This window comes from Genypterus blacodes, unplaced genomic scaffold (assembly GCF_046128005.1).
Source record: "Genypterus blacodes isolate CSIRO-AG114 ecotype Tasmania unplaced genomic scaffold, CSIRO-AGI_Gbla_v1 ptg000005l_1, whole genome shotgun sequence".
NCBI classification, from domain to species: domain Eukaryota; kingdom Metazoa; phylum Chordata; class Actinopteri; order Ophidiiformes; family Ophidiidae; genus Genypterus; species Genypterus blacodes.
Window position 1 is genome coordinate 3,923,961 of NW_027466819.1, and position 26,527 is coordinate 3,950,487.

At 48.2% G+C, this 26,527-nt stretch overlaps 1 protein-coding gene across 1 annotated transcript in view; it reads left to right on the top strand.

Moving 5' to 3' along the window:
• The window catches only part of LOC142996289 (disco-interacting protein 2 homolog C-like), a gene marked incomplete at its 3' end in the record, with an annotated part of 89,650 nt that extends 63,145 nt beyond the window's left edge, over positions 1-26,505 (top strand). The window contains exons 2-11 of the mRNA XM_076147241.1: positions 2,315-2,386; positions 6,211-6,321; positions 7,697-7,822; positions 10,502-10,837; positions 18,414-18,557; positions 19,247-19,366; positions 19,536-19,733; positions 23,202-23,293; positions 25,474-25,584; positions 26,382-26,505. Coding sequence (XP_076003356.1) covers positions 2,315-2,386; positions 6,211-6,321; positions 7,697-7,822; positions 10,502-10,837; positions 18,414-18,557; positions 19,247-19,366; positions 19,536-19,733; positions 23,202-23,293; positions 25,474-25,584; positions 26,382-26,505 — 1,434 coding nt within the window. The remainder of the gene's footprint in view (positions 1-2,314; positions 2,387-6,210; positions 6,322-7,696; positions 7,823-10,501; positions 10,838-18,413; positions 18,558-19,246; positions 19,367-19,535; positions 19,734-23,201; positions 23,294-25,473; positions 25,585-26,381) is intronic.
• Between the last annotated feature and the right edge of the window lie 22 nt (positions 26,506-26,527).

The following is a 26,527-nucleotide window of genomic DNA, read 5'->3' on the forward strand; positions in this document are numbered from 1 at the left end:
TTTTTATTTATCCGAGCCAGTTAGTCAGATGTATGTGTGTGTGGGTGTGTGTGCATGTTTAAGAGGGATTTGTCAAGTCAGCCGTGCAGACAGCCTCCATGCTCCACAAATCCGCTGCAGATTCAGCGTCAATCAGGTCTGATTCCTTCTCTCCTCCGTCACCTTCAGGTCAGAGAAACTTTGACAAGCTTGGTCGCGTTGTTGTGAGGGAAAGTTGTTAGAAAATGTAACTGTTGACAATCAGCTGTCTTACTAAATTCTAATGTAACGATAAGAGTGTTTGGGTTGTACTGGGGGTGTATACTCCACTTGCTCCCTTCCCTCCTCTTCCTTCTTTAAGGATACTTGAAAATGCATAAGATGGAACGAGACAGGCAGTGGCTGTAGTTTAGAGGTAGGAGTGTGAAGGAGATGGGGCGTTCGTCCTTGGAATCAGAGGAATGTGGAGGATTTTCTCCGTGCTATTCGACGAATTTCAAAGTCGAGCCGTGCAGCAGCAGAGGAAGTTGTGATTGAAGCAACTAAAGCACTCAGGCCTCCCGCTGTGTGATATGTGAGCCACTTACAGCCTGTAGGAGGCATCAGAAGTCGAGTCAAAGTCTAGCTCCAGGGCAAAGAGCACAAAAAGAGCCTGAATCACTGCGTTGAGCCTTCAAGGCGTCTTTTTAACTTGAAAGTTCTCCACTTTATTGGCGTCGTCTCCTCCCCCACAGGTGGTTTGACACGTCCAGACGTCTGGGGCCAAAGATGGACGCAAACAAAACTTCGAAAAACTCAAACTTTATGCGTTGTTAGGGTTTGAGTTTGAGTTGTTGTTGTTGAACCTGTTGTTGTTGCCTGAAACCCAACTGTCTACTTTACTCACATAGACCTGAATGAGCTGTAGGTGGCGCTGTCTCTCACTTGTGTCTCATTGTAACATCCTAAATAATTTCTACACTACATTCTCGTCTGCCCTCTTCCTCCCTTTCCCGTTTCACCTCCTCCTACTCCTCTTCCTCCCCTGTCGCTCCCTCTAATACACTCGTGTTTATAAAAGCCCGTTCCCCACTGACCGCCCCCCCGCCCCCCTCTTCCTGTGTGATTGACAGGCCTTGATAGATAATCTACACAGACAGCTGAGGCCCTGGGTTGCATCCATCTCTCCGCCGCTTCACACTTAGCAAACTCCATTATGTCCCCCCCCCCTCTCTCTCTCTCTCTCTCCCTGGCCCACCTCCGCTGGGTTCTGAGATGGATTCACGCTCCATAAACCCCAACGCCAACATTCCCTTCCGCGCTTACGTTCATGCGCTCTGAGGTTTTCCATGATGTCACCACCTGTCTTCTCTGTCTGTCTGTCTGTCACAGCGAAACCTTTGACAGTTGTAATCTGGTTTGGATTAAATTTGCTAGCTTTTTCTTTCCTTCAGCCTGATGGTGGCGCTGTAATAACCACTTTGATATTGAAGCTGATTGGGCGTGGCTCCTTATCGCTCATGCATTGATTCATCTATAACAACCAAACAAACACCAGTCAGCCTGGTGCCGGCACAACAACCACAGAGAGAGATTGTCAATTATGTCAGGCTGGGCCACAGTAAACACTTCACACCGGTGCAGCGTCTCTCCCAGTGCATTTCTCTCTTTGTGTTGTAGTTTGAGGTGTGTGTAGTTTGAAGACACTGGGGTTTGGGATCTTGCAGACTTTCCTGCACTTTCCTTTAAACCTTCTTGGAAATCCCTGCTAGGATTCCCCAGAGTCCAAAGAACCCCGCAGAATCATTTGTAAAAGGCTGTTTGGTTCAGAATCGTTTGTGCGTTGTGGAAATGTGCTGATTGTTACCTTAGCTTAGCCTGATTTATCTCACTCAGGCCATCGGTCAGCAACTTTTAAGGTGGTTCACTGCACCATGGAAGTTGAATTAAGTGCAGATGCAGTACTGTGAGTTCTGCATCTATACACACACACACACACACACACACACTCCTACAGTTCATACACACACAGTGCACCATCTGGTCTTGGTTGACCATATAAATTGAGCGTTCTCTCTGACTGCTTTGTGTTTGTGTCTCAGACTGCAGCTCTCTGTGTGTTTCCACTACAAACTGCACTCCAGCCTCTTCTCTGTCCATCACTAGTTTCCATTCATGTTGCTGGTTACTGCTGGAAGTGCAGATATATTAAACGCCCTGTGCTCCTCTTCAACACGTTTTCAGAAATATTTATCTAACCTGAATGAGTTTGGGATTGTGTTTCCTGTGTGGCTGATGTAACGTCATGTTAAAGAGCATCTCTCTCTCTCTCTCCTTCTGTCTTTGTCTTTGTTAGGTGATATCACACAGAAGGGTTATGAGAAGAAGCGATCCAAGCTGATTGGAGCCTTCTTCCCACAACCACAAGGTAAGGGCAATCTCTGTTCTCCCTCCTCGCTCCAGTTTGGCTTTGTGTTGGTAAAGAAAAATGACTTAGTACGTCGGGGTCATCAAATATATAGAAGGAGCATCGCCCAAATGTTTTTTAGTGTTTTTAGAGTCAGAGGGCCGCATGAAGCGTGGAGACGAAACCTTAACACAGAGAGATATACACTTATTGGAGCCAGTTCTGTCCCTTTAGGCCCATTTAGTAGAAGAAGATGGATCCATTTTTGTTTGTGTTTGTGTTGTCAGTTTTGGTGGATCAGCGTTTGACTCTGCAATCAATTGGATAAAAACACAAACAAACTCATCCAGCTGAAAATTTAAAACCACTGCATATTTATGGTGTGTGTCTACATTTATATATATGTATAAAGTATATACATAAGTCATCTGTAATCCAAATGGTTAGATGTTGAGTGATATTTAGTCAAAAACTGTAAATCTCATTGACAGTAAAAGACCTGAAGGAGGCGCGATGGGAGACCAGCAGACACACTGGCACTGCCTCAGCTATTACTGGAATACACTCTGTGTGTGTGTGTGTGTGTGTGTGTGTGTGTGTGTGTGTGTGTGTGTGTGTGTGTGTGTGTGTGTGTGTGTCTGTGTGTGTGTGTGTGTGTGTGTCTTGGGGTGGGTGAATGTCGGAAGTACATTATGGGAGGGAATGAGGGGTGTAGGATGGAGAAAATGTGTGGTATTCACATCCAGGCCCTGTGTGGGGGTCATCCTCTGGGCCGGATCACACACACACACACACACACACACACACACACACACACACACCAGTGACAACATTCCCTTCCCTGTGATGAGTTTAATCTCTACACTCTGCTTGGTGTCAGGGTGTAATGTTTGATTTCAAAGTAATGTGACTTCCCCCAGTAACCCACATTTCTCTGCCTGTAATTCTATTTATATCTGATAGTTGGCTTAGTTTATGTTCAGTGTGTCAACGGCTTTGATCGTGTGTGTGTGTGTGTGTGTGTGTGTGTGTGTGTGTGCGTGTGTGTGTGTTATCAGAATGTCATCTCCATGGTTGCGCCTTCATCACTGCAGGAGAAAATGCTTCCATTAGGTGAGACTTCGGTCCCTGGTCTGTTAGAAGTGTTGGTGATCTTCCTCTGTCTGGGTCGGTCTCTACCGTATCCCCGGCTGTCCTCAGGTCCCTTTCTGGTCCAGTCTCTTGTTTTTTGTGTGGGGATTCATGCAGGGAAGTAAACTCGACATGTTGCTGTTGTCCTTTGCTTTGCTTACGGCCCAAATGACACACACCGATCCTGATGTTCCATTCCATTTTCCATGTTTTCGAATGTGAACCTCATTCAGTTGCGAGGCTTCAAGGTGGAAAACACAGCTCCAAGTCCAATATTCCTACAATCCAGAACTAATAAATGTGTGTGTCTGCTCGTGTGTAGATGTGTTGATGTGGATTTTGTCCAACATGTGTGACCTAAGATGTGTTTTTAGATGTCGTCAACCTTGGCAGAGCAGTGAGGAAGAGAGAGAGAGAGCACACTGAGGTCAGCCCTGCCTCTCCTCTGTATTTATGTCTTTTCCACGCCGTTCATTTCCATTCAGAACAGACCGTGCACAGCGGGAGGAATCTTTCAAAATGTTTGATCCGCTCCTTTGTTGTCTTTTCTTATTTGTCTTTGATCCGCCGCACGGACGCACCACAAACCTTCAATCATGCACCGAGAGGAGCTGCATTCGGCACGCAAACGTCTCATTCTGGTCCCAAATGAGGTGGAGACCGAGTGGAAAGATTAGAACTGTCTAAAGGTCAAACCCGCTGAGAACGCGCCGTTATGTCGACCTCACGGCGAACCAACAGGATGACGCCGCTCTGGGAGCAAACGGACACAGCCTGCTCCGTCTCAGACTGGTAGAAGTTGGTAATGCTTTCCCTCTGGGTTCAGCAGCAAGCGTCTGAGGCGAGGCAGAGATCAGATTGTGTCTCAGTGTGCGTCTGAGTATTTGTGCGCAATTCATACTGATGTCTTTATTGTGCCGTATTTATAACATATTATTCTTTATCTTTAGTCTCTTAAATGGACAAATCTACGCCCAGACCTGTTTATCCGCGCTTTCCTGGTGTGGAATTGTTTCAGGGTCTGTCGTTCACAGTGGTGTCGTGCTGTTTGTCTGTGCGGGAAATGACACGGATGTCTGCTTCAACCGACAAACGTCTTGATTGGATTTTGTCTCTTTTAATGGCAGACGGGGACAAAAGGGGAACCGATGTGGTCTGTGCATTGATTTTCTTTAAGGTGTCAGAGTGTGTGTGTGTGTGTGTGTGTGTGTGTGTGCCAGTATAATGCCTCTAAATGTGTCTCAGTGCTCTTTCAATATGTTTGACAAGACAAAGAAGCGGAGCAGAGGAGAAATGAGAGAGAGGAATCAGAGGTTCAGGGATCTCCTGATCTCCTCCAGAGATCCAGGTATTTCCCAGACCCGTCGCAGCCTCCTGGCCGCCTATAATTCGGTGGGCTAATCCACTTTGGATGCTCCCGAGCCGGGCTGAGAGCTCTGATGAAGACGGATGAGAGCAGAGGTGTGAAGCTTAGATGAGTGGTCATACATCAGCGGTGCTCCTGAGCTGTCTGATTGTCATCAGCGTTATGGATCGGCGTGCAGGGAGATAGTTTTCTGCTTGTGTGAGTGCACAAGTGAGTGTGTCGCTCATTTACCACTTTCTCACACGCCGGTTATGTTTCATTTCACACTCATCCCAGATCTATTTAGAATGTACGCATCAAGACCTACTAAAGGACGAGCGGGTGTAGAGGATGGATGGTGTGATGGATGGATGGATGTACTTGCACTTGTACTTGAATGAAGTGTCATCCTGTGGTTGATCCGAAACAATCACTAATAACTCTAAAGGCCCAACAGTCCTCCACTAGTGACAGAAAGGAAATTCTATCATCTTTTTTTGCATACATAGTAAAGTGACATGTCCTCCATGTTTGGTTACAACTGACCAAGGAGCCACGCCCACTCAGCTCTGCCAGCCAGTGAGAGCAAAGCAGAGAGGAAAAGCCAAAAGCAAAGATACAACTTGTGTTCGACTCGGTCCAGACATTCAAAATGTAAAGAATTGTGGGAACTTGAGCTACAAATAAGCTAGTTCCATCCAAAATGTCAACAAAGCGAGTGAGTTAGCACAAATGGGCGTGGCCTATACAGACTGAGACAGATGTTGTTGTTGTTGTGGTGTAAAAACCTGCAGAGACTTTACTGTGAAGCATGTGGGAAGATATGAAACTGTGTGTGTGTGTGTGTGTGTGTGTGTGTGTGTGTGGGTGGGTCATATTGCTGTCTGATGACCATGCTGAGTGTCTAATTGTTGCCGACTCATGCTGTGACCTGGTCGCTCCAGGTGACTGCAGTCTGTAGAAAAAAATCCCTTTAATTGCTCGGAGATTAGGGTCAACTAAACACAAACCAGGTGTCATCTTTAACGCTTCATGACACAGACTCCATAGATGCAGATCATCCACAGGCAGCCTGTTGAATCCTGCCAGTTCTCCTTTCTCAGGAGTCTGAGACAGGCGACAGGCGACAGGCAGCCTGGTGACTTCAGCTCATAAACAGCAAGTAACCATGACGGTTGCCAAGTAACAAAGAAATAGCAAAGTGTGTGACTTTATTATGAAATTACGTCTACTGGAGACGTCTGGAGCAACTTTGAACATCTCTCCTATGATCATCTCCCTCCAACTGTGGAATAACCCTGCATCTCTCTCTCTCTGTCTCTCCCCCTCTCTCTCTCTCTCTCTCTCTCTCTCTCTCTCCCTCTCCCAGGTATGGACCCGTCGACAGGGCAGGAGAGGAGAGCTCCCGTCACCCCGTCCTCGTCCTCCCGATATCACCGCCGGAGGTCATCAGGCTCCAGGGACGAGCGCTACAGATCAGGTAAATAAATTAGATAGAGAAATGACACTTCAACTAGAAAGCAGCTTAAATAACTATTAAACAAATAACTTAACATAACTTAACATAATAATAATAAGATGAATGTTAAGATGGAACATTGTTACAGTGCAGTTTCATGATATGGATTTTGGACCAGCTCTCTGCACACACACAGCTGATGTCATTGAAGCCGCCCCTGTGTGATCCTTCCACATCGACACGTTTGCTAAGTAATCGCTCCGTTCATCGCCTCATTAGCATAGCCCGTTTAATCTCATAAATTGATAACGTTTTTAATTCCATGAGCCCCAGGTCGTCCTCATAAAGGTGAGGATGTGATCAGGTCTGCATGCATATTTTGAAAAAGGCTTAAAAAACAAAGAAGGGCAAAATACCAAAGTGACATTGAAGGAAGAGGTTTTAATGAAGAAAACTCAAGATCTCTGCTCGTCAGGCCTCTGAGCAAGGCACTCAACCCCAACCAGCATTGTGTGTGTAGCACATTTAGATCGCCGTGGCTTTAAACTGATATGAGCTGCAGATGATCTATTCTAGATTATATTATAGATTATGTATTAGCATTTAAAGCTGCTGATCTGAAGTCGCACATAATTACACGCTGCTGTGATCAACTATCTTACTTCCATTTACACTTCCCATGAGACAAACGGACATGAAAGCGGCTAAACTGATCTGTTAATGGCGTCGGAATCTGTGTCTTCGTTTCCAACAATTTAGAAGCTCAGTCAGCAGAGGGTTGCCAGTTTGGAACCTCTGGAAAAACATGCATCACCCTCACATTTACAAGAATCCTTCTAAATGGACTAAATGTGTGTGTGTGTGTGTGTGTGTGCTGCTCACACTCAGTCATAAACGTGTACGTGCGATGTGAATGACCTCTGTTCTTCTGTGAAAGAACGCAAACAGGCGGCGAGGCGAGCTCCATTCATTCAGACAAACGCGGCGCTCGTGTCATTACGGCTTCGCAGCAGCCGACTCTGCCTTATCGGCTGGCAGAAGGCAAACACGCCGCCGCCTCCGCTCAAACAAAGCCAGCTGTGACTCTTATCGGCCTCGCAAACTCAAATTCACACAGTGTCTTCTGGCGCCGCTCCCTCAGCTTAATCCGGCCCCAATAGAAACAACCCCCGCTGCCTCATGGGAGCTGCTGTCAGACTCAGACCCGGAATGTTCGTCTGTGTAAACTGAGTCTGAATATAGCGGGAACGCGGCGCTCGTTGTAGCAGGAATACTGAAGCAACAAAACAGCAAAGATCTCCATGGCCGACAACACAAAGGTTTAGTTTGTGTCTTGAGTTTGTAAGACGGTGAAGGATCGTCTCCTATTTGAACGCTGCTGATGTTGTGTCTGCAGACGTGCACACTGAGGCGGTGCAGGCGGCCCTGGCCAAGCACAAAGAGAGGAAGATGGCCGTGCCCATGCCTTCCAAGCGGCGGTCCCTGGTGGTCCAGACCTCCATGGACGCCTACACGCCACCAGGTGGGGAACGACTCTCTCTAGATAATATTTCTGACTCCACAGGTCTGTGAGCCGCAGCGCCGACATGACAACTTCACCCGGCAGTAAATGACTTCACCTCTCACTCTGTGTTCTGATGTACAGTGTATTGAGTTTTGCTGCGTTGTCACATCAGTTCTGGTGGCTTCACCTCGACCCAGAAGCCTCAGCTCAGCCCCCTGTGAGCACGGAGACGCTGTTTGTCTGAGCGCTTGAACCGATGACCTGACGGGAGGATGTAATTATCGATGAGACGTCGTCCTCCTGCCGCCGGTCGATGATTAAGTAGGACGAGACCTCATCCACCCCCTGCGACAAAGCCCGGGGATCGATGACGGCCGGCTTCAAACAGCCGAGCGTCACTTCGGCCTGTCAATGTGAAGAAGAGCGCAGAAGAGGAGCGACTCTGTTCAGCTTCAAAGCAGATTATTGAGTTGGACTCTTAGGTCAGCCGCAGTGTAGAGAAGTGAGAGCAGAGTTTGGTCTGAGAGATATCTGAGATGTTGATGAGAGATGTGGGCTTAAGGGCAAAATATGTAGTTCAAGCATGAGTTATTAATGAAGAGGTGAAGAGGAAAGCTTCATTGTTCCTGCTGTGAGTTTAGCTTTTAAACCAGTCCACACTGAAGCAGCACAGACAGGACGGAGGGCTGATGACATCGCCACGGCGGGAAGCCAACGCGGGGAGCCTCATGGAAATAGAGGGCCAGGGAGCGTGAGGATGTCTCGGATCTGCTTTGTGTTTAGTTTGGATCGGCGAATTCCCACCGGTTTCCAATATTTCACGAGGACGATGCCTTCATGCGCCTGATAAGCCGATGAGTTAGTGGTTTTGAGGCCCAGAGGAAGTCACGTGTGCTTTGAGGACCGAGTCGTCCGGCGGTCATTTTGTAAACGTCGTCCTCTGCTCTTCATCTCTCTCTCTTCGCCTCGTCACGCTTCCTCTCAGGTTCAGACTGAAATGAACTCAGACGAACTTCATCCTCATTTTCCTTTTGCATCTTCTACTGAGAGAGGAGTAACCACCTGACATCGTATAGATACCAACTGTATACCAATTGTATAAATGTACACACACACACACACACACACACACACACACACACACACACACATACACGAAAAAGAGAAAAACGTAAGTGATTCAGAAACACACAACAACACACACACACAAACAGACACACATTCCCTTTTTCAGGTTTAGAAAGCACACAGCCTGGGGGGAGCTGTAGGAGCAGTCTCTCACACACACACACACACACACACACACACACACACACACACACACACACACACAGTCTGCCAGTGGGGTTCATTTAAGGACAGGAGAGTCGCGTGTTGCCATGCCGCATGCTGTTTCGTGCAAAAATGACAAGCGAGAGAGCATCTGCAATATCTCTCTCTCTCTCTCTCTCTCTCTCTCTCTCTCTCTCTCTCTCCCTCTTCCTCTTCCTTTCTCTCTGACAGACACAGACTGAGTTTTTATCTTTCTGTTTTCTTCCTGGCTTTCCGATGCCTTTTAATCTAATGAATGTCTCTGTCATGATTTGTGACTCACTAAGATAGGCTTTGTGTGTGTGTGTGTGTGTGTGTGTGTGTGTGTGTGCGTGCCTGTTTGGAGGTTGGAGATAAGAATCGGGGTTTAAGATTGGATTTGAAAGTCTGATAATCTCTGTAATTGCTTGCTATATTTGATGCCACACACTCCCCTGTGTGCCATAAACACACACACACACACACACACACACACACATACAGATGATCTGCTTTGGTTCAGTGTCTTGCAGGGTTTCTCATCTTGTGTTTGTTCATTTCAGATGATTTGCTGGTTGCCTGGCAGCTTCTGTGCTGTGTGTGTGTGCGCGTGTGTGTGTGTGTGTGTCTGTGTGTGTCACATTGCACTCAAATCTGCTGATAACTACAGACAGATTTGCCAATGAGCATGTCAGCAAAGCACCATGGGAGTGAACAGGAGAGCAGATATCTCTCAGATGAAAATCTCAGTTTCCAGAGAGAGAGAGAGAGAGAGACACACACACACAACCTCCCTCTCCCATTAACAAACACACACAGACAAACACGCACACTAACATTTCAGGTGTGTGTGTGTGTCTGTGTGTGTGTGTGTGTGTGTGTGTGTGTGTGTGTGTGTGTGTGTGTGTGTGAGAACTGGGTCAATTCCTGTTGGTATTCACATCACCACAGTCAGCCCAATAAAGCCAGAGGCATTATGGAAATCACATGCAGAATACACACACACACACACACACACACACACACACACACACATGTTTCAGCTTTCCTAACCAAACTTTGCTTCTTGCTCCCCTGGGGCAACACCAAACACGAGTTGAGCTCTAAAACCTTCACACACGAGACCACACAAGACACAAACACACAGAGTGACCTACATACAGTACAGCTACAGATACATACATCACACTATACATCACACTATACATCACACTATACATCACACTATACATCACACTATACATCACACTATACATCATCCTGTACATCACACTGGTGAATGGACGCTGGATGTTTGGCCGGTTGGTTGGTGTGATGTTTGTGAGTTTGCTGGTTTGAATCCCAGGACTGCTGGGAGATGAAGGTGCACCTGAAGCCCACAGCTCTGTTTCATACCTTTCTCCTCAGACACCTCCTCGGGCTCGGAGGGGGAGGGTCAGCGAGACGGCGACGAAGACGAGGGAAGGGATGGAGAAGAGGAGGACGGCCGAGGCGGCGGAGGAACCTCGTCCAGCCACGAGGGCAGCATCAGCATGGAGCACTGGATCAGCCGGGCCATCCACGGCACCTCCTCCACCACCACCACCACCTCCTCCACCGCCTCCTCCTCCTCTTCCTCCACGCGCAGCGGCGGCAGCGGGGCGGCCGGCGGCAGGCTGGCTGACGTCCTGGCGCAACACGCCCACATCTCCGCCCACCACCACCACCACCATCGCCACCGCCATCACCACCACCACAAGTCAGGTGAGGGCGCTTTTGTTGTGCAGTCGGACCGAGTTCAGCCTCATCGGGTTTGAAGGATTGTTTCTGTTAAAGTTTGACACAGGTTCAGTAGTTTTGGGTCGGTACCATCACTAACTACTATTCATACCTCTGTGCCAATGATGGACTGTCAGCGGGTTTCGCCATAGCAACCGTAAACAAAACCCACACATCATAAAGTACAAAACAATCTTGATTCGTGTTAGTATTGTATAATATATCAACTTTGAGGTGTAACACCGTAAGGCTCTGTTGGGTGAGTTTGATCAGAGGGAGACCTCGTATCGACTCCACTACATGTTAATATGACTTACATGGCCAATCAGACCAAGCTGACACCCCTGGGAGGCCCCGTGTGGGTGAACCACTAAAGCCAGTGAGCACAGCTGTCTAATTCAACCTTTAAATAAATCAAATTAACCATGGGTTTAATTGAGACTTACAGGAAAACGTAGCTGGTCGTTACGAGGTTTCCTATCTCCTAGTGTGTGTGTGTGTGTGTGTACGTGTGAGGGGGATAAGCAGAACTAGGCGGGTCTGTTATTTGTGTGCAGTTGGGGTGCTGAGGTGTGTTTAGGGGGATGTCTGTATCCATGTGTGAAGGTTTAGTGTGTAAATGTAGGTTTCATGGCTTCGTTAAAGTTTGTGATCTGGACTATAAGAGGGCAAAGAAGGCGGCAGATGGAGAGAATCTAAGCTGAGCTCTGCTGCCTCGCTCTTCCCCTGAGATGTGTCCAGTCTTTTACCATTCAGAACACAGAGTCAGAAGGTGTGTGAAGTGAAACTGTTAGCAGACGACTCCCCTGTCTGTCTGGAAGAGGACATGGCACCGTCTCTGCCACGGCTGCAGACTGCTGGGCAGCGTGGATCAAAGTGGCAGAACCCTGTTCGGTGCCCTCCCTCTGTTTTGCTGAGGTGATGCGGTGACTCAATGTTTTGGCGTTTTGTTTTCATGCTGGCCCGGGTTAGTATCCAGCTCTGAAGATAATGCCTGGGTGGACACACAGCGCTCAGCCCCTTGGCCGCTCACATGTGACTGTGAAGCCTCTGTGCGTTCTGCCGGGTCGCTCGTTTCCTGTGTCATCATTCCCTGTCGTCTCAAATTAGCAGAGAGGGAGACGTACGTACGTCCGAGCCAGCAGCTGCTAGAAGCGGGTGGGCCTCTGAGCAGAACGACACTCAATCTGCTCCAAGTGTTGAACTGGGAAAAAGGCAAATCTGACGTAGACCTGGTTATCGGGGGTCTTCGTATCGAGAAATCCATAAAGAAATCTAAACTATAAATGCACTCAGAGTTTTGTGAGTTTATTGATAAATGATTGTTTCTGCTTGAGTGCTTTTACAAGAGCACTTAAACCAAAGGCCTTAACAGCCTGACAGTCAGTAAGGCCAGCTATGGAAACCTCCCCACCTAAACAAACCGTCTGTTTCAGCTATTGATCAGTTGTTTCTGCTTGTTATCTGAACCATCTGACACGCAAATCTTGTGAGTTGTAAAATTTCCAAATGGTGGAAAATCTTGCTATGTGCAAGTGGGCGTGGCTCTAGGTGGATAGATGCAGCTGAGCCTGAGGAACACAGGGACAGAGAAGTTCACAAGTGACTCACTTAGTTCATAAGAAGACTTCACTGTTGCTATAGCGCCACCATCAGGTTGACTTGATTTTTGCATGAGAAGTGAGCGCTTTAATGAAACACACACTTGATTCAACTTTGCAATAATTGAGCTAAAATTGTAGGAAGAGGTGATTATTGAGAAGCAAATGGGCGTGGCCTATATGGATGGAGGAGGAACAAGATGGACAATCGATGACATCATAAAAGTTAAGCATCAGCAACAATAATCAACAATAAGTCTGAAGATATTAACACAATTATTAATTCATTATGCTTTCATTAGCCCAGCTAGCTGCCGGTTCAAAAGCCTTTAAACATCAGCCCACAACGTTTACAGTTTGTGCTTCAGCTTCCACTCTTGTCACATTATGCAACATCCTGCTGTGCATTGTTCATTTGTTCATTTTCAGCGAGCGTCTTTCCTTTCTTTCCCCCTCCGAGTTTGAGTTTATTATAGCACAGAGGAAACCCACAACGAGGAGGACACGTGTGGGTTCAAGCTCTGTTTCTCATTTTGTCCTTCAAGGCCAAAGTAATCCCACGTGTGCTCTTGTGTTTGTGTGTGTGATTGTGTGTGTGTGTGTGTGTGTGTGTGTGTGTGTTCAGATGCTTAAGGGGTATTGTTTTCCGTCCACCTCCATGCCAGCCCCCTTCTCTCTCATTCTGCCCTTATCAAAGCTGCACCGCCTGCTTTTCTAGATAACTTCTGCTCCCCCATATCTCCTCAATTTGTCACTGCTTTCATCCGTCCACATTTTCCTGCAGGTTTCAGGTTCAAAAACACCGTGGAGCAGCTGTTTGCTGGATGCGATATCGGCTGAGTACTAAGTTCAACAGAGGGCGAGCCCTCTTGTCACTCAGCACCTCTCTGGTTTTAGATTGTCCTGTTGATGCTGAGGTTGTGGTGCTCGACAGATAAAAGCTGAAGTATTTATAATCTGAAGAGGTTTTAAAATGACCAAATACCGAGGCCAAGATTATGGGAGTATAAAGTGAAATCTTCATCTACGATTTATGGTCAAGATGAAGAGTTTTCAAGCTTCCCTCCCCTCTTGTTCCTCACATGCAGGACTTTTATCCCACCTCTCCTTGAAGAGGAGGGGAATGCCAGCTGGTACGCTGGAGAACGGAAACTCAGGCTCACCGCGCCCCGGTAAGTTGCGATGGGAGCATGGCTGGCAGAGGGACTGAGGGGCCGAGGGGCTGAGGGGCTGAGGGGCAGGGGGCCGGTCTGCTTCATCCCTGGACACGAGGCGGGGATGCCGTGTTCTCCCTCTTGACCTTCTCTTCTGGGTCTTTCCCCCCGGCGTCCTCCTTCATGTGCTTGCTGCTCGGTGTGCGCTCCTCTTTGGTCGTTCCCTCTCAAGCATATCTAGGCTGGTGTAAGCTTAGAGAATAACAGCTCAATGCTAATCCTGGGATAGCATTGACTGTGGTTGTGGTTGCATGAAGCAATGTGTTTGTCTGGGGGATGAAGAACAAGCTGGCGCCTTCAGCTTTTTACAAGGAAAAATTGTTGATGGGGAATATCAACAATGGCGTTCCAGGTGCCTGATAGCAGCTTGTGAGACGACGCCTTTCTTTTTTCAAGGTTACTCTGTGTGTTGTTGTTTATTGATTTGGCTAATTATGCAGCATGTTTTTCGTTGTTTGCTCAGCCAGAGGCAATCTGCTTTGGAAACAGCTTTTCATGGAGGCCACAAAGCAGATGGTAGTGTGGAATGTGGGCTGTCTGCCTGCTTCCTCCTTTCTGCTTCGTCTTTCCCTCCAGTGGTATGATGTGTCTCCTACCTGGAGTCACACACACACTCCTGCCACAGTTCTCAAACGTGTCTCTTCCATGACCAGGTCCTGCTGTGAGGTAACACAGTGAGGGTCACTGTGCAACCTAACGCCACGCCTCCTCTCCACGTTTAGCACAGCGTCTTAGTCTTCCTCTCTTTAGCCTCATATACGTAGATCTTTCTTTATGTACATTTGTACAAGGACATCAGTGTGTCTGAACGTAAGGCAGAACCGGAATTCCAGACAATTTGAGTCCACAATTACAATTGAGTAACATCGCCGTAGTCCTCAGCTTCCTGTGAAGAGCTGGCAGTGCTGACTCATGTGGAGCGACTGAGACACAGCTGTGACGCTCTTCATTCAGCTTCTTTCACTGAATCGTCACCAGAATTCCATTCATCACAACTGCTGAATGGAATTCTGTTAAAGTGGCAGAAATCAAATCTTACTGATCTCTATCTCAAAAACCTCAATAAGCCAATGAACTGTCTCCATGGTTACCACCAGGGATAATCAAACTTTATATACAGTATATATCTACATGTCATTCATTTCCCCCTCCGTCTCTCTGATTGCTTGGCTCGTCTGAGAGCAGTGAGCATCCTCTGTAAGGCAGCAGTCTGAATCCACTCACACACTCACACACTCACACTGCAGCTTAGGCTCCCTGTCATTGCTGCGTGTTCACCTGAGGAATACGTCTCCGTCTCCGTCTCAGAGGAATAACGCTTCATCGGTGTGCGAGGCAACAGAAGGCTCCCAGCTGCTCCTCATCAGATGCTTCACAACTGCTGATGAGAGAGAGAATTTTCCTCTTTGAATGAATTTTTCAATCTTCCTATCGAGGGCCTCGTTGCTGATCTAACGTCACCTCGGCGTACACACTCCTCCGTGCTGTCGTTGTGTCTAAAGCAGACCTGTGCTGTTTGCTGCTCTGAGGTTTGTGGCTTGTGTACAGTTGAAGAGGAGACTTCCTTCTTCTCTATCCTCTTCAGTTCTGCACCTTCAGCATAAACTCCCAACCACATTACTCTATAATGATGAGAGAAAATATAGCAGAACAAGGCCAACCTATATTTTGACATACATTGCAATTAGTTCCAGCAGACCTCATAAAGCCTTTAATGCTATGGCTACTATATGATTCCAGCTGACAGACGGCGTTCTGCACAGTCTTAATCCAGCGTTTTCACTCAGTACCTTTATATGCACTCAGTGATCGTAACGCATTTGTGCCATGTGCCGTGCTCACATAAGACGTTTACATGCTGCATGCATACTTTAATGACATTAAAGTATAAACACAGCCTTTTAAAATGACGATGTAATGCCCTGATTGCAGTATAATCGATTCTAACGTGGATCTAAATGCACTGACTGTACCACTCCTAAACATCTGGGGGCGCCCTTCCAGCCTGCTTCACCTGTGCCAAAGCCTGTTAATGCCCCCCCCCCCCCCGCTCGCGTCTGATTGATATTCCAGCAGGTTGCTCTGCAGTGAAGGAGGCATTCATCACCATCATCATCTGGCCGGTGTTCCTCCCTGTCACACAGCGTCATGAATACATCCTGATGAGGTCACCCAGAGATCCCACAAACACGCCAAGACACACACACACACACACACACACACACACACACACACACACACACACACACACACACACACACACACACGCACCATCCCAGACAGACAAACACCACAGGCTTCAGAGAGTGCACGTCTGGCTCACTCCAGCTCAGTCCAGATGTTGCACTGTGAGCGTACAGCATGCTACAGTCATTAGCATGCCTGTGCTGTGTGTGCTGCTCTATTAATATGCAGCTTGTGTCTGGATCAAGAATGCTGTTTGGTTTCGCTGGCTTTAGCTCAGTGTTTGGCTGGGAGTCATCTGTCTTGCTCTCCCTCTCTCTCTCTCTCTCTCTCTCGCTCTCTCTCTCTCGCTCTATCTCTCTCTCTCTCTCTCTCTCCCCCTCTCTCCCTTTCTCTCTCTCACTCATTCTTTCTCTCCCTCTCCCTCCCTCTCTCACACTCTGTCTCTCTCACTCTCTCTCCCTCTTTCTCCCTCCCTCTGCCTCCCTCTCTCGTGCTCTGTCTCTCCCCCCCCTCTCTCCCTCCCTCCTTCCCTCCCTCTCTCTCTTTCTCTCTCTCGCTCTCTCTCTCTCCGTCCCTCCCTCTCTCTCCCTCTCCTGCCTTCTCTCGCTCCACCTCTCGCTCTCTTCCCTCCCAGCCACGCTCACTTTACTCCTTCGGGATGGCGTTCTGCTCCATTCGTGTAAGCTTTATCTCAAACCTGTCATAACGTCACATTTGCACAAAGGCGGGCTGGAAAATGTGAGTACAACACGTGAAGTGGAAGACGTAAAACCAAAAGACAACCTAAATAAGCTGTGGTGTTGTTATATGGAGTTTTATATTTATGTTTGTGTTTATAGGCAGAAGGAATAAGCTCTGATGAAATATTTACAAAGGGAGAAACCTCCTCCTCCTCCTCTTCATCACCATCCGACACTGGACATGTGTAGCTTTAGATCCTTATGGCCAATCAGAGCGCCTGATCCAAACAACCAAATCAAGGCTGCTGTTTGCTTTCATATCGTCTCAAGTAGCTTCGTCTCTCAGCATCTCTTTTCCTTTTAGTTACTTAATACTCCTGGCTTTAACCGCTCATAATCTATTTATAATCTACCAGCGCCGCTATTTTGCCCCTCTGGTAGATTTCTATAGAAGTGTTGTTGTGTTGGCTTTGTTCTGTGTGTTTGTCTGCCTGCGGGCTGCTTTAGAAGTCCTTCAAAGGAAGTGGTTTGAGTGGAGTGCGTCCTCTGTGCTGCCGCTGCCTCTGAGTCAAAAATGTGAGAACGCTCAGCAAATCAGGCGTCTTTGTCATAAATATTCAAGCCTCTATTGTGTTTGTAATGGTGCGGTCCAGTTTTCAGGACAGGTTTCCTAATGCTAGGCCACATTTCAGTCACAAGGTGCAGATCCCTGCCTTTGAAGATGGCAGGTGGGCACGATTCTTCCTGCTCTGCTCCGCCCTCCTCGCCCTTCACCTTCATTTCAATCTCACACGTTATACAGGCTGAGAGACAGGGGGCGCCCTCCTCAGGTCAGAGTCCGAGCCTTGTTAGATGGGTCACAAACAGGCTTTATTGGGGGGTAAAGTTCTCAGCCTGTATGCTGTTTATCGGTGCATGGGCGACTCCAACCGGCACAAAGCAGGAGGCCGCAGTGACATCGTAGCAAATAGATCATCCAGGATTCAATCAGTACAGAAATTGGCCGTATAAAAATGATTGCACGAGAGAAACTAAATGGAGCATCGTGTAATCCTGTGAACCCCCGAAGCGCCTTTAACATATTAACAATGTAAATGCAGCCGCAGTTTGGAACGTGGTAGCACACAACAACGCACACACGCACACGCACACACACACAAACACACACAAGCACACACACGCACACACACATACACACACACACAGGCATATCTTCCCATTTGGATGCGGCACACGTGTTTCTCCTCCATGGTTTCACGCTTTGCACCACTCAGACTAAAGCGTCCCTCAGGCTGAACAGTAAACACGGTTTGATGTTATTCGACAGCAGCCGAACCTTGTGAAAGAGGTAAACGGGAAACATGCGAGGCACGTCAGGAGCTCGTTGCAACATCTGGAGCGGCAGATAGGTCGCAACGCCGTCTAAAGGTAGCAGGAACAGGCCTGTGAGTAGAGAGCAAAGCTGGGGGAGTGGATGGAAATGGAGGCGTCCTCTTCCCTCGCTAGTTTGCAGCCACTTCCAAATGCGTTCACTCAATCCGTCTGTTACTCTTTGTAGTTGTAGTTTGTAGTAATTGTTGTTAGATTTTGAGCTTTACAGGAGTTTAAAGACAGCGTTTGTCCTTTCTGATGTCCGGCTCAAAGCCACAGTCCAGACAGGAGCCATGTTTCCAAAGGAGATGAGCACAAAACTGAAATCCTCCTTACAAACAGGGCATTTTTAACAGTAGGATGTGTGGGGGTGAACTAACTTTACAATTAATACCCAACACCGTCACGTATGGCACAGTCACCATGAGAACTGTTTGAGCAGCAGGATGCGTGGGGGTGTGGGGGAACTAACCAGGCCTTCCTTCCCTCCTCGTTCCCTTCCTCACAGAGAACCACTCTGCCCCTCCAGATGTCACCGGCTACACCAACGCCAGCGACGGGATCCAGGTGGAGAGACCCCAGGGTGCCGGAACCGCCGCCCAGAGACAGACGCCCAAGTACGGCAACGCTGAGCTGATGGAGACGGGAGACGGTGAGTGAAGCGACGGCAGAGGAGGGGGATCTGTGAAGCTAATTGAAGCCTTTTAGAAGAAGGAAACGCCAATAAAACACACAAGGCACCAAAACACACACTGGCCCTGATCCGGATGACTAACTGGTGTACCGTGGACGCCTTCATAAAAGGCAACTCAGTTCCATATTGCCATCTTAGCTCTTTGTCAACGTTAGCTGATGTTCAGTGACTCCTCCGCTGCTCCCTGCCAACCCAGAGAGAAAACATCAAAACAGCCATTACCACCCGGGCCTCGTTTCATGCCACACTTCTGCTTTCATGCTTGAAGCGGCGCCCCTCCATGACAGCTGGCTACAAAAGCGATCTGTGCCCGGGCCCCCGCTCGTCTGCTATTTACAGTCTCTCTCTCTCTCTCTCTCTCTCTCTCTCTCTCTCTCTCTCTCTCTCTCTCTCTCTCTCTCTCTCTCTCTCTCTCTCTCTCTCTCTCTCTCTCCTCCCTTCCCATCAGCGAGTGTCATGTTCAGCGGCGGCTCTGATCACAGCTCACTGACCGTTTTGGTGTTTGGGAGACGCAGCAGGAGGCTCTTCATCACATCGTTCCTTCATAATAACGTGTGTGTGTGTCTGTGTGTGTGTCTGTGTGTGTGTGTGTGTGTGTGTGTGTGTGTGTGTGTGTGTGTGTGTGTGTGTGTGTTCATGTCCCACAGGTGTTCCAGTCAGTAGCAGAGTATCCGCTAAAATCCAGCAGCTCGTCAACACTCTAAAGAGACCCAAGCGACCTCCGCTAAGAGAGTTTTTTGTGGACGATTTTGAAGAGCTCCTGGAGGGTAACAGCTGCTTTTTCTCAAATATTATCTTATTTTATTCATTTATGGTTGAATAGTTAGTCGAAATATCTGTTCTGTCATTCAAACTACTTTAGAAACACACCGATAAAACTCAAATAAACCAGTGTGACTCTAACATAGATACTTTTCTTCTGCCCTCCTTCTTCAGTCCAGCAGCCGGACCCCAACCTGCCCAAAGCTGAGGGGGCCCAGATGGTGGCCATGGGGGGCGAGCAGCTGGGCGTGGTCACCAACTGGCCCCCATCTCTGGAGGCGGCCCTGCAGAGGTGGGGCACCATCTCCCCGAAGGCACCCTGTCTCAGCACCATGGACACCAACGGCAAGCCGCTCTACGTGCTCACATACGGTACGCAAGCGCACAAATCGCAGCGTAGCTGAAGAACAACAACAAAGGAGACGTGGGGTTATTGGGAACAGACTTCGCTTTTTATTGCATTGTTATTGTTTTACTCAACGGCTCTTGATCAATCGCTTCATCGCTCCGTAGCTGCCTGAAACAAAGCGCTCAGTGGTTGAAGCGAAAAGTACAAACGCCTTGAGTGAAGTTAGGCTGATATGAGAGCAGGAAGCATCAAGGAGGCCTCAGATGTAAATGTGGAGACGAAGGGTGGAGTCTCTGTGGCTCTGACTCTGCCTCATCACAGCCTACAGTGCTGCTCCGTCTCCTCTTTCAGTCCGTATGCTGTTTTTCCCCAGACTGATTAACTGAAGCACTAAATAATGTTTAACACCCGCTGTGAGTGCACAGTTCCACTAATGACAGACAGACATTAGCAGAGTGTGTGAAAGCCTTTGAAGAGCGAGCCTCTGCTGCACCGAGCGCCAGAGTTTAATCCCAGAGGTCCTTACGTTCACAATATCAATTTGCTTTGGCCAATGTTGTTTCCGCGGCGACACACAGTCGGGCGGTTGCATAGTAAGTGACGCAGTGACATTTCAGGTACAAAGCCATCAGTGAACACGTGGATGAAGCTGGTGTGATCCATGTTCCTGCCTGATCTCACTCACCCTCTTTAGGTTTGTGTTGTTCTATCAAGGCAACATAGGGTCGTTAACTTTGTGAACCTCAGGCTGTGGAACAAGCTGAACGCCGCATCTCAACTCCCCGTCCAAATCGGTGGCAGCTCCTTTACGCAGCAGCTCGAGGAGACAGATCCGAGTCGTTCAGACGCGAAATGGCAGCGGAGGAAACGGCTCCGAGTCTGCAGGGCGTAAAGCCATTTAGGCGGGTTGAACCGAGCTGCTTCTCTCTGCTCCTCATGAGTTTGGTAAAGAGAGAGGAAATCTAAGACACAAAGAGATTTAGGGTTGTAAGTTCAACGAAAGAGAGAATGAACTCCACAGTCTGAGGAGGCTACACATGTACTTTGGTAAACATACTTTTGAGGTTGGTGGGCATTTCACGCACGCTTTAGCAATGTGCTACACTCGAGTACACACAATCCTACACACACTCACGCACACACACACACACACACACACTCACCATCATTACCTTGGAGAAATGACAAGAATGAGCTGCAACTTTATCCCCCCGAGCATCAACTCTCTGCATGCAGGCCTGTAGGTGTGTGGGTGTGTGTGTATGTGTGTGTGTGTGTGTGTGAGATAAACAGGGAGATACACACACTCACTAGACTGTGAAATGTCTTCAGCCAGCACTCAGGAGCCACCAGCCACAGACACAAGAAAATGGTGAGACAGTGTGTGTGTGTGTGTGTGTGTGTGTGTGTGTGTGGAAATGTGGTGTGCAGTGCTAAATCTCAATCTCAATCTCTCACCCAGGATCGTCCTCTCTCTCTCTCCCTCTCCCTCTTCCCTCTCTCTCTCCCTCTCTCCTCCTCTCTCTCTCTCTCTCTCTCTCTCTCTCTCTCTCTCTCTCTCTCTCTCTCTCTCCCTCTCTCTCTCCCTCTCTCCCTCTCTCTCTCTCTCTCTCTCTCTCTCTCTCTCTCTCTCCCTCCCTCTCTCTCTCTCTCTCTCCCCCTCTCTCTCTCTCTCTCTCTCTCTCTCTCTCTCTCTCTCTCTCGTTCATCTTTCATTCCTCGGGTGTCGTCTCTTTGATTTCTGCAGACAAGGACAAACAGTTTTTTTCCCCCTGTCAGCCCTCCTCTGCCTCCTCATCCTCACCCTCACCAGAGAACAGAGACAATTTCTACACACACACACACACACACACACACACACACACGTAATCAGCAGGAGAGAATTATTTGTATTCTCTAAAAGTTTCACAGAGTTCTGTTGGTGCTGCGTTATGGATCCACCCTCTCTGTGCAGTGGAGGGAGGAGAGTGTGTGTGTGTGTGCGTGTGTGTGTGTGTGTGTGGGTGCTTGTCTTATCTCTTCCTTTGATTATACCGGTGTGTATTTGCTTTTGTTTGGAGTGTTTGGTGCCACAGCAGGTGTGCGGCCTTGTGTGGAGCGACACGCTAGCACGCCACCAGAGACAACGGAGGAAATGACATAACCGATTGAGACGTGAAAACAAGACGGCGTGATTCCAGCTGTGTTGGTTGAGACTCTTACAATGTTGATCAGAACGAAGTGGACACAATTGAAATGTTGTCATGATGGGGAGCTGAGACGGATCGTGAAGGATCTGATTGGCTGGACACTGTGGCCAGTTGCCATGGCCGCGCAGCTGACTGACTTGTTCATCATTTCTGCAGCCGTCCCGACCACACCTCAGCTGGCTCCGTCCTGAGTAACCACACAGCCGGGTGGCATTGTGGGTAATGAGCAGTCGTGGGCATGGACCTTCATCCTCAGAGATCCACTTTTTTTTTTTTGGTCCAATAATTTGATTGATTCCTCTTGAGTGACAGAACCGATCCAACAAATCAGCAGTGGCCGTTTCCTCCTTTGGTTCCCTCCCTCGCCCCTCCCCCCCTCAATTCATTAATGCTGACAATCATGGAAACCTCATTAACGCAGTAAACAATAAGGAATTCACACTCGACTGCTCATGCATCATGTCTGCGCCTGCCAGTCTGACTTAGGAAATACAACAACAGATTGAAACTGATTCTATTGTTCCGAGAAATGGAATTAACGAAACAGAGCCGGCGCCGCTTTTCAGGGAAAATGAAAGCGATGGTGGAGATTGGATGGTATTTTTGCAGCGTTATTGGCAGATGTGGTGCGGTGACGAGTTTCCCCTGGGTCGTTTCTTTTTAAAGGAGGTCAAAGGTCACCGGTTGGTTCACGTTGTCAGCGTTTGAGCACCGAGAGCAACAAGAAATACAAGCTAAATCTCTATAATTGCACACGGATGTGGCCTGTGTGACTTCCCATAGCTTCCCCTCTCTGATGTGCTGTGGTCTCTCTCTCTCTCTCTCTGTCTCTCTCTCTCTCTCTCTGTCTCTCTCTCTCTCTCTGTGTTTGAACGTCGGCGTATCTCTGTACATGGCTCCAATCATCTCACAACTCATGAAGAGTCTTGAGTTTGTTCAGGTGTAATGCAGCCTGTGTGACCGTCTCTGTGCAGATCGACCTGCCAGGTGGAATATGTGAGACTTCAAAGGTCTTTGCACTTTGAGTGTCATGTTCCACGCCGTCATTTCTTACACATGGGCCCTCGTCCATAAAGCTGCTCTTTGATGCCGTCCTCTGTTCCACTCGTTTAAAAGACAAACAAAGACTAAACCAAACTATTTATGAAGATAGATTAATGTCAGAAGAGCGTTTTTGTTTCAGATATTATCCTCAGGCAACCAAGCCTCTGATCTTTCTGTATTAATCTTTTCCCGTGTGGTTTCCTGTTTCCTGCCCCTGTTTGCATTGGAATTCTGAATATGCTTTGGTTCTGCTTTTAGGAAAACTGTGGTCCAGAAGTGTGAAGGTGGCCTACAACCTGCTGCACAAGCTGGGAACCAAACAGGAGCCTCTGGTCCGACCTGGAGACCGGGTGAGTGGAGAAGCAAACACACAGATCCTTTTCTTCTGTGGTTTCCTTCTTGTCTAATCAAACAACGCAGACCAGAGGACAAGGACCTCGCAGGATTTCAGGGCGCTGGCCAAGCTTCCCACGTGTCTTTTACTTACTCAATAATGGACGTTGACCATGACACACACACACACACACACACACTCGCATTCTTCTTCCTTCTCAATCAGTGTAATCATCACATCAGTCCAGGGCCTCTTAGCGGCGCGCTCCATGAACAGCTGATCATAATGAGGAGCTCCAGCGTGGCCCCACATGTTACGCTGCCATTTAATACCCTCATCCTCTCCGCTCCACTCGGCCGCGCGTCTCTTTCATCTTTATTTTAAGCTCGATTTACCCGCTCGGCTGGAGACAAATTCGAGACCGGCGCGACGCCAGAGAGTTTTTATCCCAGCCGGAAGGGTGTGTGTGTGTGTGTTAATTACCGTACAGCTCTCCACTGGCTGAGAATTAGAAACCAGGCTTCTTCACACTGGAACAGGAGCGAGGAAGAAGTTACACACTGAGACATTACAGTGGGTGTGTTTCTATCCAAGGAGTCCGACTGTGTGATGATTACAGTAATGAGTTTTGTGGAGAGTTTAGAAGATTTGTTCTGGTGGAGGCTCTGCTGAAAACACATTTAATTACACTGAGGAACGATGCAGGGCTCTGTCACACTTATGAAATACATTATAGGTTCACTTTTAGGGAAAGAAGTCTGGCAAAAAGTGAAATATGGTTTGTTTCTCGAGCCCTTTTTGAAGAATGAGCCCCGCCCACTCAAGTCTGTCAGCCAATTCAAGCAAAACAGCGAAGAATATCAACAAACAAAGATCGCACTTCGGTCCGGCTTCCTCCAGATCTTCTATTTGTGACAATTGACCCAAAGTTGTAGGAGACACAAAAACAAACTGTTGAAGGGCACTAAATCTGGGTGCCAAAGGGGCGTGGCCTATATGGATTTTGATTCTGTGCCAAACAGCAGCTAAACGTACTGGATCCTCCCCTGGATCATGTCCAACCCGCCCAGCAAGTTTAACGAAAATGAGTCGATACTTTGTTGTTAATCCTGCTGATAAACAAATGGACAGACGGACGGACGGACGGACGGACAAACCAACACGGGTGGAAACATCAGGACGTAACAAAACTCACATCCAAGTTAATTTCCCCGGACACCTGAATGTCTCAGAGGAAACAAGAAAAATATCACAAATATCTGCTTGTTCTCTTTCCTTCCCGGTCTTCATGTAAGTGTGTTTATCCCACACACTGTCATGCAGACAAAGTAATTCACCCTCAGACTGCACAGATGAAACCTGACCATCTCCACTGAGCTCTGCCCATGTCAACATTAGCCCTGTTATAGCATCATTACTGCAGCCTCATTCACTAAGGTGCACTTAGCCTATAGCTGCAAACCCCATGACACACACACACACACACACACACACACACACACACACACACACACACATGCGTGCGTGCACATCCAGTGCGGTATGGACGCTATTAAGCAGCACTTACGCTGAATTTCGCCCTTATCATTACTCTCAACATGCAACTGGAGCCAAGCTGGACCTGACATGGCCGCCCAGGAGATGGAGATCCTGGTGTGAGGCCCTGTTGGTTGTGTTCACGTCATGGCACAGGACGGACGATGGACGATCCAAGCCTCCTGCATGGAAATTACATTTCAGATCAACTTAGATGGAATGAATATAGAATGACAGCCTTTCTCTCTGACACGTCCATCAGGAGGAAGATCATTATTCACTCGTTATTAGTCTGCAGAGTTGAACGTGTGAGCAGTTCGTGAAGCGGAGCACCTGTAACATTCTGCACATATGCTGTGTGAAGCATGTCAGGAGGAAGCACACACACACCACCTGTTTTCTGGGGAAATTAGAAGTGGAAGGAACAGAAAGAGGGAAGGAATGAAATGTGCTGTACACCTCCAGTCATGACGGTAAATCAATACTTTATCAGACCAACGATTTCCCCTGAAGATCTCCATGGGTGCGTGATAGAAACCATAACTTCAGGGTTGTACGTGTTGGTTTGATCACATGTGCTCCAATCATGAGCTGGACTGAAAAGCTTTGTTTGTACTCCTCAGCTCTTAACGCCTCCGCCCTCTCTCTCCTTCCCTGCAGGTGGCGCTGGTCTTCCCCAATAACGACCCGGCTGCGTTTGTGACGGCTTTCTACGGCTGCCTGCTGGCTGAGGTCGTCCCCGTGCCAATAGAAGTGCCACTGACCAGGAAGGTAACCGTGACTCATCAGTTGAGATTAGACATGAACAATCAATGCAGCAGGGAAGATGGATGGAGAGGAGGAGGAGGAGGAGGAGGAGGAGCCACAGACGGAGGAGCTTTTCCTGTCTCCTCTCCTCTTAGATGTTGGACCTCTGACATAGGGAAAAGCTCCGTGTCTGTCGCAGCTCCTTCTCTTCTAAATGTCAGACAGCTTCAGTGAGTTTTAATGAAAACAGGGCTTTACTCAAAGAAGTGAACTCCCATAATGCTTCACTGGGAGACTGTATTAAAAAACATGAGTCATCAAAAGGGCTTAGCTGAGTCATGGTGCAGCAGAGGGGACGCTGAGCTCCACTTCAGTGAAATGAGACCCAACAGCCCGTAGGTTTGTTTGAGTCATATTCTGTGTTGGATCCTCTGAGACAAACCAGTACAGCCGAGGTGTGTGTGTGTGTGTGTGTGTGTGTGTGTGTGTGTCAGAGACTGAGGGGGTCCGAGTATGATCATCATTGGAACATGTCCACCAGATAAACCCCAGTGCATTGTGGGACCATTAGTGTCCAGCAAGCTCCAAAGTTCATGGGAACGTCTCAATCGTCTCAAGCTAAAACTCCATCTCCCTCTCCCTCTCTCCTCCCTCTCTCCCTCCCTCTCTCTCTCTCCCTCTCTCTCTCTCTCTCTCTCTCTCTCTCTCTCTCTCTCTCTCTCTCTCTCTCTCTCTCTCTCTCTCTCTCTCTCTCTCTCTCTCTCTCTCTCTCTCTCTCTCCCTCTCTCCCTCTCATTCTCCCTCTCTCCCTCTCTCTCCAGGATGCAGGCAGTCAGCAGATCGGCTTCCTGTTGGGGAGCTGTGGAGTGACGGTGGCTCTGACCAGTGATGCCTGTCATAAAGGGTTACCCAAGAGTCCGACTGGAGAGATCCCACAGTTCAAAGGTCTCTCTCTCTCTCTCTCTCT